Source organism: Heloderma suspectum, chromosome 5 (genome assembly GCF_057233095.1).
Source record: "Heloderma suspectum isolate Gila_16-S chromosome 5, 16-S_ref, whole genome shotgun sequence".
Classification (NCBI taxonomy): Eukaryota; Metazoa; Chordata; class Lepidosauria; order Squamata; family Helodermatidae; genus Heloderma; species Heloderma suspectum.
Genome location: NC_139462.1, coordinates 139420547 through 139432990, shown reverse-complemented (window position 1 = coordinate 139432990; position 12444 = coordinate 139420547). Strand labels below are relative to the sequence as shown.

Here is a 12444-nt window from a genome sequence, read left to right as displayed (position 1 = left end):
ACACATCCCGAGGGCACCAGTTTGAGGGAGGCTGGTGTATAGGATATACACACCAGGTCTATGTGTAAAGTGACCCTCTAGCTATTTGAAAAATTTAGAACAAATTTAGATACGAGACAAATCTGAAAAGCCATAGCATTTCAAACAACTGCTTGGCCAATAAACTCTTTTTATTTTATGTACTCTATGACTGGAGTTAGACAACAGCTTTTCCAGAGAGTTGAAGGAGGTATAGTACAACTATCACTGCTTGCTTTTTCTGTCCCTCTATTTTTGTCTGATTAAAGGGGCTTTGCAGGTTGTACTGTTTCAAAAAGCTGTAAGACTCCTTTGACCACAGATGATAGCAGCACAAAAGAAATGAGTGTGCGTATCATGGGCAAAGATGGTATCACACCACCTTCAATTCTCTTTCAATGTCTTTCAAACATTTTTGGCTATATAGCCCCCATAGTAGAATTTCCTGAAAATTGCAAAAATTTGACACCCTGGTTCATGGAATCTTGCCAGGTCACCTGGGCATTTCCTGCTGTGATAAAAGGAAATCTCAGAAACATTCAGGCCTTGATTTCAGTTTCAGCCACTGCTTAAAAAAGGAAGGCAGCACCACAGTATCCAAAACATGTCTGCACTAGGTAAGGGAACATATCTTTGTACAGCACAAGGCTCCATTGATTTCAAGGGAATGTTATTTCAATTTCCACATAAACGTACATAGTTTTAGGGAACATGCTGGTTCAACATTCAGCTGCTGATTTTAATATATTTTTACAACATTACTGAGATTAAATCTAAAGCAACTGCAACTACTTATCACTTGACAACAGCTGTTAACTGTGGACACTGATAAAAACTAGAAGTGATACAGAGAGAGAGAGAGAGAGAGAGAGCGCTCCGGGATAAATACTAGAGAAAAATCTGGAGCTGGGACAAATTACCACCAGCCAGGTAAGAGCATAGCTGGTTGGAAGGCTACACATACTGAGTGTTTTCTGAGTATATGAGATACAAAATGTTATTTTGCCCTTCAGGGACTTGTATGCCCACCCACGTACAGCCACTGTAAGACTGGCCAGTATCTTTGGGGTCCTCCTGTCTCCTATTACTGTGTTCTTGTGATTTGCCCCCATTAGGCATGTACAGTTTTTATTAAATCTGTTCCGTCTATGTTTCACAGATTGTCAGGCCTCGTTTGTTCTGTCATCCGCTCATTGACGGAATCTGATTTTTTTAACCAGAATTTTGCTCTACTTGCACTAATGCACATTAGCGCTAACATACACACGTGCAAATGCGCTAATCTGCATTAGTTAATGCAAATTGCACTAATATGCATTAACTAATGCAGATTAGTGCACATGCAAATTAGCATAAATCCTGCACCAGAAGTGAAAAACTGGCCCACAAATCCACAGAATCTGCATGACTCAGAAAAAGCTGGTCCACTGCAGAATCTGCTGGTCCAACTCCTAGAAATCCAAACATTTGAATCCGTTGAGGATTTCCCCGACTTCCCTAGCTCCCATCACATGTTTGTACCCAGGTTTGAAGTAATAATCATAGATTCCAAACAGTGACATATTTTATAGTAAAGAAGAACTCTTGTATACATTGGTCCTAGAGAATGTTCCCACGAGTAGGAGAGACTTCAATCCTTTCTCTGCCATCTGTGCAGATGCTAATGGCAGAAAAAACTTTTTTTCTGAAAGAAGGCAGTAGTTAATGAAGAACCATACAAAGACTACCTATAAAATACATCCAGCATCAAAGATACTTTTGATAATATGTTAAAAAATGCATATTATTTTAGAAGGATTGCTGTTACTGATATTTGTTTACTTTATATATTGTGAGCTACGCTGGACACAATTTTCTTTGTGGACAGGCAGCATATAAAGTCAGATTTAATCTAATCTAATATTCCAGGGTAAGGAGAAGATAATTATAGAAGCAAATATTCAAAACTGTGTGAAATGTTGGGCGTATATCCTTTTGGCCTCCAATCCCCAGCATAGAGAGAACAATAGCAAAAGGCCCATCCAGGGTTGGCTACATGGGGCAATGCCCATGGAGGGCCCACTGAACTAGCTCTGCCATTTTACTCTCCTCTTCTTGGAGCCTAGTACAAAGTTAGTAATGTCTGGAAACAAGGGCAGGGTGGTTTAATGCACAGCTTTGTGCAACACGGAGTATGAGTCTCTTTGGTGCTGCTCCCATATTCCTGGGCCCAGGAAGAGATACATATGGGATGGTGAAAGAAAGGACTGAGCGTGCCAACTCAAGGTTTTGGAGGGCCTTTGGGCAAGACACTGACTTGGTTTGCACCTAACACTACCCCATGGTTTATTTAACCCATGGGTTATTGAATTCTGGGTTGCTGCGTTGTGTAAAGCCAGCCAGTACTGCAATGCTGCAAAGGCATTTGGGATACAGGGAGGGAGGAGGTGAAGGAGGAGGGAAACACAACTACCCAGTGATTGAGAAAACAAACTACGTTTTGGCTTATCATCTGCCAGACAAACCCTGCATAGGGCAACAAACCATGGGTTAGTGATATGTGCAAACCAGGTCCTATCAATGGGCCCCTCTCCTGTTCACATGTAATGCTAACCCATGGTTGTTGCCCTACCCAGAATTTGTCTGGCAGACAAAGAAACCATGTTTTGATTTCTCTATCCTTGGGTGTTTGTTTTCCTTCTCCCTTGCCTTTGTTTCCCTGCTCCTTTTGCCATGTATCCCAAATGCCTTTGGGGCATTGCAGTACTGGCATGTAAAGAGGCTGTTGTTTTTTACTGCTCTTGCTTGCTGCCTTTGTAGCCTGGTGAAACAACTGACGAACAACCAACAATTCTGGGTTCACATGTAATGACAACCCATGGCTTAAACAACCCACCATTCACAACCCAACAACAAACCATAACTTCTCTTCTTGTTTGTTAACCACAAACAACCCATAGTTAATCCATAGTCCGTGTTCACATCTAATGACAACCCACGATTCAACAACCCAAACTATGGGTTGTTGTTACACGTGAACCAGATCAGTGAGTCATCCTTCTCACCAGCCATTGTTGCCTGCTGCTCTCCTCCTCTTAATTGCTACCACCTACTTGCTTGCCAGGCAGAGAGCCAATGAGCAAATAGGCAGTGGCATCTACCACTCCTCCTTCACACCACCACTGGGCTGGAGCAGGAGGCAGATTAACCAAGCAGGCTGCAACAGTGAAGAGGAACGGGTCTGGGAGGTCTTATTAGTGTGGCCCTCTGCTGGGGTGTGGGCCCTCAGCAGGGGCCCAAATGTGCCAACCCTGGACACCAGCCCTGAGGACTGGGCAAGCATTGGATCAGAATGGCAATACATTGAAGCACTCCATTGGTTTCCGCACCCTGTCTGCTGCCTGCATCCCTCCTCAGTTTATGTGGCCCACTGATGTGTTTCACCAAAGGATCCCCAAATCCCAGAGCTGGCCCTGCCTGGCAGTCCTGCACTTCCCTCCTCTCTCCTCAGTTACGCTTTCTCTTCCTCTGCCCTGTTTAATTGCTTCAACTTTCTTGATGTCATGCAACATGTGCAGTGAGCCAGTCCTTAGAGATATCCAGCTGGTCTGAACTGCTCCAATACAGTCTTCTGGTCTGATGCATCTAGTTCCTTGGAGGCCTTCCCATCTGAGGTTTATGACAATGAATTCATTCCTTTGGGAGGGCTATTGTCCTTGCTTGAGAAACCAGACATCTTTATTTCCCAAGATGCACTGAGCTGGAAATGGGCATAGCTTTACCTACATATCAAAGTCTGAACGAAACTTGTGCTAAGCAGTGATGTTTGATTTTTGAAGGACCATTTTGCAAAGTGGCCTAGGCCACCTTGCCACTGATACGTAGCTTGATCCAGCTGGCAGCTGGGTTGTTAAAAAGTACATGCCTTCATTCACTTCTCTCCCACCCAGCAGAGTGAGCCACTTTGGGCAGTTTGCTTGACAATTTGTCACAGTCCTGTGTGAACATCAGCTTTCCAAAAGCATCTGTCAGTGGCTGTGGTGGTTATCCTAAACTATCTTGAGCTTGGCTGTGTATTCGATTTGGAATTTGGCAAGAAAAGATACCCTGAAATCCCATGGTCCTTCTCCCCAGCCAGCATATAAATCTTTGGACTTGTTGGCATTTAGACACTTCACAGCTGGCAAAAGTGTTTTAAGTTTGGTTAGAGCCAACATCAATCTTGGGAGACTTGATGCACTGGATTTGTTCACATTCACTTTTAAGTCATGGGCATGACTTTAATATAGTATTTGTAAAAAAAAAAAAGCATGAAGTTATGTATCCTGCCCAAGAAAGTACTTTCCCATCAAATTCTTACAGCTTTAGGAAAAATGGATTGCTTTACAAGGCTTTCTGGCTTATGGTTGTTTGGCTCAAAAATCTACACGACGTAAAACATGGGGTGATTATCCCATACAAAGAGCTTTACTGTAGCTGTAACTAAGGCTTCACAGACTGCTCTTTGTCTGGAGGCAGACTAAAAAGCAGAAAGCAGTTGTCAAAGCAGTGAGTGTAGAATGAAAACAAGCTCTACAGGATAGCCCCTAAACCATGAAATCATCTCCTCTCAACATCATTCCTTGAATTTGGGTCTGGATCTGTTGGGAGGTCACTGAACTGTGAAGTATGTTAAGGGACACCAAGATTCAACTTGGGATGAATTCTCTAAGCCAGCCTTCCCCAACCAGGTGCCCTGTAGATGTTTTGGACTAGAACTCCCAGCATTTCTGGGCATTGGCCATGCTGGCTGGGTCTGTTGGGAGGTGAAATCCAAAATGTCTGGAAGGCATCAGCTGGGGAGGGCTGCTCTAGTGCAATCATCGTGCAAAAAGACAACCATTACAAAACACTGAAATAAAGGCCAGAATGTTCTTTATAGAACTTACAATATTAGTACTTGCCCCCATCAGCTCCTTTAAATAACGATTGTAGGAGATATCTGGAAAACCATAAAGATCTATGTATGGACTCAAATGGTTTACTTGGGTAGGAAAAAACAAAGCATACCAAATGTATATCTTTATATAAATGCATAACATATCCTACTGCTGAATTTTCTCTAACACATCTTTCTGAGGCCATTTGGAGCTTCCCACTCAGGCGAAAAAATCTGAAGAATTTTGAGGGAATCAAAACAGTTTGATAAGGCTAGTGAAACTTGCCATACTTTGGAGGGGGGCTGGGAGTCCACATATTCTATAATACATTTGGGACAGAGTATAGCAATGGTGGAATATGGAGAGGGGAAATGATCATCCAACATCACTTACAGTACGCTTTCAGGTGTCACTCCAAGCAGCAACAATATTAGCAACACAGTCCCCCACCCCCATCTTAGGGGACATGGATGGGGAGGTTTAAATGTATCCCCTTCCTGCCTGCTGAGGGCAGTTTACACTTCCCTCCGCCCCACATGCCACAGCCGCAATATGGTGTGGATGAGGGCACACAGGGGTAAGTCTCCTCACACGCTCACTTTCCCAGCACCAATGCGTGCAGATGTCCATCTGGTTCTTTTTTGGCTGGGCAGAGTTCCTCGGCTTGTACGACTCGATTTGCGTTTGCGAGCCAAGCTGTGGACTTTTCCACTAGCTCTGGTAACTTTTTTAATGCATTTTTTCCTGCAGGTTCTGCAATTTGCACAAATTTCTGAGCAATTTGAACATGTTCAGGCAAAAACTGCACAAATTTCTGAGCAATTTGCCCAGAGATTTGTGCGAACTGCGGCCAAACTTGCGCAAATTGTTTGGACATTTGTGCAAATTGCAGAACCTGCGGGGAAAAATGTGCAAAATTCCCAGAAAGTCTGCAAACTGGCCTGACTCGCAGACAAGTCAAGCAGCATAGCAGGATCCAGAACAAAATCTGGGGGGCCAAACCTAGGAAAACCTGTTGAATTCCACCCCCCCATACCGATTTCTGACTCCTGACAGCCCACCATTTTTGGGAGCCTGCCAAACAGGTGTTTGGAAGGCTATTGGGAGCCTATTGTGCTGGAGAAGAAACCGTGTGGGGAAAGTCATCCCCACATGTCCCCCATTCACAGCACAACTGTGGCAGTGACATCCATGGTGGCATGGTGGGGGGGGGGGGTTAGGGAGGGGCAGTAGCAGCAATGGCCACTCACAGCAGGCTGCACAGATGGCCTCTGAAGGCCACATGTGGCCCATGGGCTATGGGTTGCCCATATGTGATCTAGTGACAGGAATGAGCAATTCACCCAGCTGAACTTCAGGATGGCGGATGGCTGAGTGTCAATCATCTGCAAACCAGTTAAAATGTAACGTCCTGACAATCCTAAAAGACTAGTTGAGAATTTGCTTCCTGAAGATGTGGCGATGGCCACCAGCTTTAAGCAACTTTAAAATGGGAGTAGGTTCATGGAGAATAGGTCTATCAATGGCTAGTCGTCATGATGCCTGTATAATACCACAAGTACCAGAGGCAGCATGCCTCTGTATACCAGTTCCTAGGCAACAACAGTTGGAGAAGGCAATTGGCCTCATTTCCTACTTGTGGACTATCCATAGGCATCTGATTGTGGGAAACAGTAAACTGGGCTAAACAGGTCTCTGGTCTGATCTAGCAGAGCTCTTGTGTGCTTATGTTTATTGCAGATACAGAGAAATAACTTTCTGGGAATGAGAAACAACCCTTATCATACCATGAAGTGGCTTCACAAGATAAAATTTTGAATTAAAAGTAAATTCATGATGTAGACCAGAGGTGGGGAACTTTGGGAAGTCCAAGGGCCATTTTCACCCCCAGACCCCACCCTCCACGAGCTCTCCATCCCACCCACCACCACCACCCACCAGCAGCCTGTAGGTGCCAAAAACACAGGGGAAATAAAACAAATAAAATTATTAACAAAATGGTATACAGAGCTGATATGGCGCACCAAAAGGGTCAAAATTAGCTTGCAAACAAGCTAATTTGACCCTTATGCCACTCCATAGCAGCTCCAGACACCATGTTGTTTGCAAAAAAAAAAAACCATAATTTGTAGGGAAAAATTTTTGGTCTCCCCAAATTTTGGGAGGTGGGGCTGCATGTTGCCCCCCCCATGTAGACATTAGCGCAACAGTTTGCCTTTGCTCACTAAGTGCATGAAATTCATTAGCATCAATGAATGCATAAAACAGCAGAACCCAGTAGACATCATTTTGCTCATTAGAAGGCAGTCACAAGATAAAGCTGAATAAGGTCCAATACTTACTGGAGCTTGTGTGGGCCGAATGACTTCATGTGCTTCGGGGATACCCTCCTGTTCCTGAATGCTGTCATGGCCACTGCTCTCTCCTGATGTCTACAAGAACCAGGTCACAATTAAGAACTTAGGTCATGTACTTTAATAGTCACTGGGCATGTATGTTTAGCAAATCAAAGCTGAACAAAGTGCATAAACACATATATGTTCCCCACATGGATTACTTGTCTGATTACATATCAGATACAGAAAATCCTAGACTGTCCACTTGTGGTGCCATCTCCGTGGTGGGTGGAACACTGTTGGTGCACACAATTCCCACATATCAGAGAGACAAGAACTACCTGCAAATGTAGTTCTTGGAGTGGTCATCTGGGTATTCACATATATGGGTTCTGTGCCTGTGCAGAGTTTCATTCAGGAACATTTTAGAGCTGAGAAAGCTTTTGGAGGGAGCCCGCCCCCAGCCTACTGTGCATGCTCAAAAAGCATGGTCCTGCTCTTCCAACTCAGTTCCCAAAGACCATCACTCTGTTCCAAGAGCGAGAACGAGAAAAGGGCTGCAATCCCATCTTATGGAACACCGTCTTCATCTTCTGCACTCGATTGAAGGTATCATCTGTTTTAGTGCTAAAAAGGCTCTCCCCATCAAAACAAAAGGTATTTGATGCACCTCTGGCCTCTTGCGTTAAGGCCTGTGGACCTTAGCCAAATATGTCTACTCAGGGCTATGGCACCAGCCCTGCACAAAATACCTGTGTGGGCAAAGCACACAGACATTGCTTCACCCATTGGACAACTTGTACAATATAAGCCTTCTCTCCATGCCCATGCAAACCTTTATTCTTTCTGATAGATGGTGTCAGGACTGATTCTGAGCATATGGAGATAGTTAGCAGTTCAGATTCAGAAGGTGAACAACCAGGACCAGCGGAGGCATCTTCCTGAGCGAGTTAAGATATGGATAGGCATGCTTCTCAGGATGCTAACACCCAGATGGCTGGCCTGAAGCCTTCCCCCTCCATGAGAACCCAGGAGGAGGAGGAGGAGAGCACGGGGTGCTACTTGAGGGAAGCTAGACTGCAGCGCAGAGCGAAGTGGAAAAAGTTAGAGGCGGAGCTCAGAAGGTCGACCTGGTTGGTGATGCGAGAGGGTCGACATAGGGGAGCATCACTGGAGGGCATCCCTCCCTAAGTTACTCTAGCCAGCAAGTTCTTGTTTCAAACTGCTGGCAATGTCGTAGCTCTCATTTGGATCCCCTGTTGTCATTCGTAAATGAAGCAGCTGCATTCCTTTGTAGCCTGAGAGTCTTTGAAGATTTGATTCTGTAATGAACCTGCTGATAGCGAACTAAAGGTGTGAGACTGAAGCCTCTCCTCTTGTGTGTGTGAATGAGGAAGGAGGGGGCCAAGGGAATGTGACAGATGGACTTATTGTTAGAATCACAGTGTTCCTTTTGTGTGGCATTTTATAACCTTCAGTTCCAATGCCACATTGGACTTATTCCCCCAGGAACTCCTTCCTACAGAACAGGAAGTGAGAGGGAAGTTCCATGTGGGCAATGCCATTGGTGACCAAATGTCTGAGTGCGTCATGGATCAGATCTTAACCTATGCCTTGTTATACATGGCCTAATGGGGTCGGAATCCCCCATCCCTGCAGGTCCTCTTAATTTCACAGTTCTCTCTCCCAGTTTCCTATAATGATCTGTACCCTCGGGGCTAAGGTGCAAAACCAACAGGTGGCTCCTCATCTGATGACAATTTCCTGCATGTGGCAAATAGTCATACAGGGTGTAGAACAAGCAAGAGCCAAATGAAATGTGACACTGGAGATCCATGATCAATCTATTGATGTCTATTTGTAGTGGTGTAGCAAAGGCAAAGCTCATAGGATTGAAGCATGAGGACTTTTTGATTAGCAGGGGATACTGAGATCATTTGCCACCCCTGCTCAGGTTTCCCTGTTCCCTCTGAGCTTAGCTGCAGTCTTCACAGCAGCCGGGGTGGGGGAATTAATTTTCCCAGCAACGATATATTGCTCTCTTGTTGCAATGCAAAGCATTTTGGGGTGGCCCGGTCTTGAATGGGCAATTAAGACCCTTTAGCTTTACAGAAGACCTGCTCCTCGTGGAGATGAAAACTGCTAGAACTGGTGCTCTAGCAGCTAGAACTGGTAGAAGCAAGGCTGCTTTTATTTTTCGACTCTCGTTGGGGGTGTGGCTATGTGGTCTGTCATGATGAGCGCCTGCACTTCAAACATGTACCACTACGTCACTGCCGATTTGTGTTTTAATTAAAATGCAGTAGCGGGGGTGGCAACGGCTGTGAATTTCACTGCAGCAATGGTGCCAGGGAGGGAGAGCTTACGATTTCTCCACAGTCTGTTTTTCCAGTCAAAATTGGCTCCTTCTTCAGCTGCTTCTCCACCCGCTGCTAGGAGTGGGATTCAAGGTTTATGACTTCCAGCTGAAGGAGTGGGTGGATTGGGAGTTCTAAAGAACATTGGGCAAGGGGTCCTGCTTTGTGCTGCATCTAAATCGTTGTCATAATCACAAAATAGGTGTATGTGGGAGTACTCACATATGGGTCATCATCCTCGCACTGGTCCTCGATAGCCCTCGGGTCAGGTTTGATTGTTAGCTGCTGGATGGAGCCCTGCAAGTATCAAGATGAGTGAGTCAAGGTGACTTCCTTTACAAAGAATCCCACAAATAACATGTGCAAAACACTTCTGACTGTCCACGCTGCTTTTTCTGAAAAGTATCTAAACTACATAAAGAAAAGAATACTCGTAAAGGACAGTAGGAGATGCAGGAAAGGGATAAAGAACTATAGTAATGTTTAGGTATCTACGGACTGAGAAGAGCAATAACATGTAAAATGGGCTCCGGACTGTGCCACCTCAGGCTGCTAGTTGGTGCTTGCATGTTGAATGCTCTCCCGCACATTAAAATAAAATAAAATAAAATAGATCAGAGCTGAACCCTTCTGCCTAAGACTCTAGATTTCAGCATGCATAGAAGTGTTTTGTGAAAGGGCATTCAAACATGCATACACATACAACACCACACATGTACACCTGCAGCCTGAAGTATTGGTGAAGTTTTACTACTTCATCACTCTGTTAAATGTATAAACTGGGTTTAAGGGAGTATAAGAAGAAGAGCCTTGGTGGTTCAGACCAAAGGTCCGTCTAGTCTAGGGATGGGCAACTTGTGGTCCTCCCCGATGTTCTGGCCTACAGTCGTTAGCCCTAGCCAGCATAACCAGTGGTGAGGGATGCTGGGAGTTGTAGCCTCCAGATGTTTCGGCCTACACCATATTGCCCCCTTCTGATAGTCCAGCATCCTGTTTCAAAAAAAATTACCAGCCAGATGCTGCTGGGAAACAAACACGCAAAGCATGAGGGCAAGAAACCTCTCTTTCGTTTGTCTCCTGCAATTGGTATTGTGAGCCACTAAGGTTAATGTGAACCGCTTAGAAATTTTAATATATTAAGTAGCAGAAGAGTATTTTAAATAAATAATAAATATTCAGAAATATACTGCCTTTGGCCATGGAGGTTCTATTTAGCTATCATGGCTAATACCTGCTGGTAGGATGCATTTGTCTAATCCCCTGCTAAAATCATCTAAACCAGTGATCATCTCGTGCTGTCCAATGGCTTCAGCAGAATTCCGGGCTGAAACGTCACACAAGCCAAAATTAAGGTTTCAAAAATGTCACAGATGAGATAAAAATGTCCACTGTATTTTATTCTACTGAGCAAGGGCATCTGCTTAGCTGACAGAGGCAAAAGAGGTAGTGAGGGCAAAAAGGGTTTAGGAAAATAACGTTCTCAGTTTCTCAAGAAAGGAAAAATGCTGCGTTTTACTGTACACTATTCCAAAACTTTTACAAAAAACAGATTCATCAACAGGATTTTGTTCCCAGCATCATTACTGATCTTAGTTATTTGACCTCCTAGGGAACTCTATAGCTCCTTCCCAACACCGCTGCCCGCTTACCCACAAGGTTCCTGTGACATGCCCCTGGGTCTTGACCCATTTTTTCAGAGTCATGACACTAACATTCTTCCACTACCATTGAAATTACCATTTAATTCAATAAGAGACAACAAAACTTGAGTCCTTTGTTTTCATTTGGCTCCAGCATTCTGGTCTGGCCAAATTCCCCATTTCTGCTGTAGTCAAGGAGGTTGTCATCTCCAAACAAGACTCAGCAGGAAGATGATTTAATAAAGCTGGTCATGCTTAGGAACTACATGTACAGAGTTAAGATTTTAATGGCATCCATTAGGGGTTACTGGGGGTTTCCATTTCCCATGGGTAAGTGTGGGTGTTTGCCTTCTACAGTGAATGATCATACCATTCACACAATTCCTTGCCCCTCCACAGTGGCCTTAAAATAAAAACTATCCTGAGTGGAAAGGACTGAAGGAGATCAGCTACTGTCCCTGGGGTTGGTAACAAACCTCAGCATTCAAATTGTGGCCTGAAGGTACATGTATCAAGGTCTAAAAATCCAGTAAATCCCAATAAAATAAGGCTTGCTATTGACCCATCAGGTGATGCCATACTTTGCTCATGATTACTTGCTTGGCTCCTCCATTACCTGCTAAGGAGTGGTGTAGTGAAGCCAGGGCTCACAGGGTCAAAGCACCAGGACTTTTTTATTAGCAGAGATGCTGACGTCAACTCCCACCCCCCTCAGACTTCCCTGTTCCCTCTGAGAGTAGCTGCAATCCTCACAGTTGCTGGGGGGAAATGCATTTTCCCAGCAAAAATATTTTGTTGTGAGCTATCCCTGTCATAACACAAAGTATTTTGGGGTGGCTTGGTCTTAAAACAGTACATCCATTAGCTCTACATCTCCAGACAGAGGGCTCCTGGCACTATCAGTGAAAAGACACTGTGCAGCTATTCTGTCTTTTCTTCCTTAACTGACATTTTCGGTTAGAAGAAAAAAAGACAGAAGAAGTGGTGAGAAAACACGGGAAGTTTACAAGTTGAAGATGTTGTTGTCTGGATCCCTAGTAACGAGGCAGAGCAACTGCATGAAAAAGTCTCATCTGGAAGTAGGGATGCTGGAGAAATGAGAGACGGACTAAAATGAGTTTGGATTTCTAAGAATCCGACCTGAGGTATCTGCTGCAGAGCTACCCACTCAGGCCGTGTGGAGTCTGTGGACTTC

General features: G+C 44.5%; 1 protein-coding gene across 1 annotated transcript in view; it reads right to left on the bottom strand.

The window, feature by feature from the left end:
- Window positions 1-12444, bottom strand: part of COL15A1 (collagen type XV alpha 1 chain) — a 226752-nt gene that overhangs the window by 118698 nt on the left and 95610 nt on the right. The window contains exons 4-5 of the mRNA XM_084857603.1: window positions 9832-9906; window positions 7259-7348 (exon numbers count right to left, since the gene is read on the bottom strand). Of these exons, the coding sequence (XP_084713729.1) occupies window positions 7259-7348; window positions 9832-9906 (165 nt within the window). The remainder of the gene's footprint in view (window positions 1-7258; window positions 7349-9831; window positions 9907-12444) is intronic.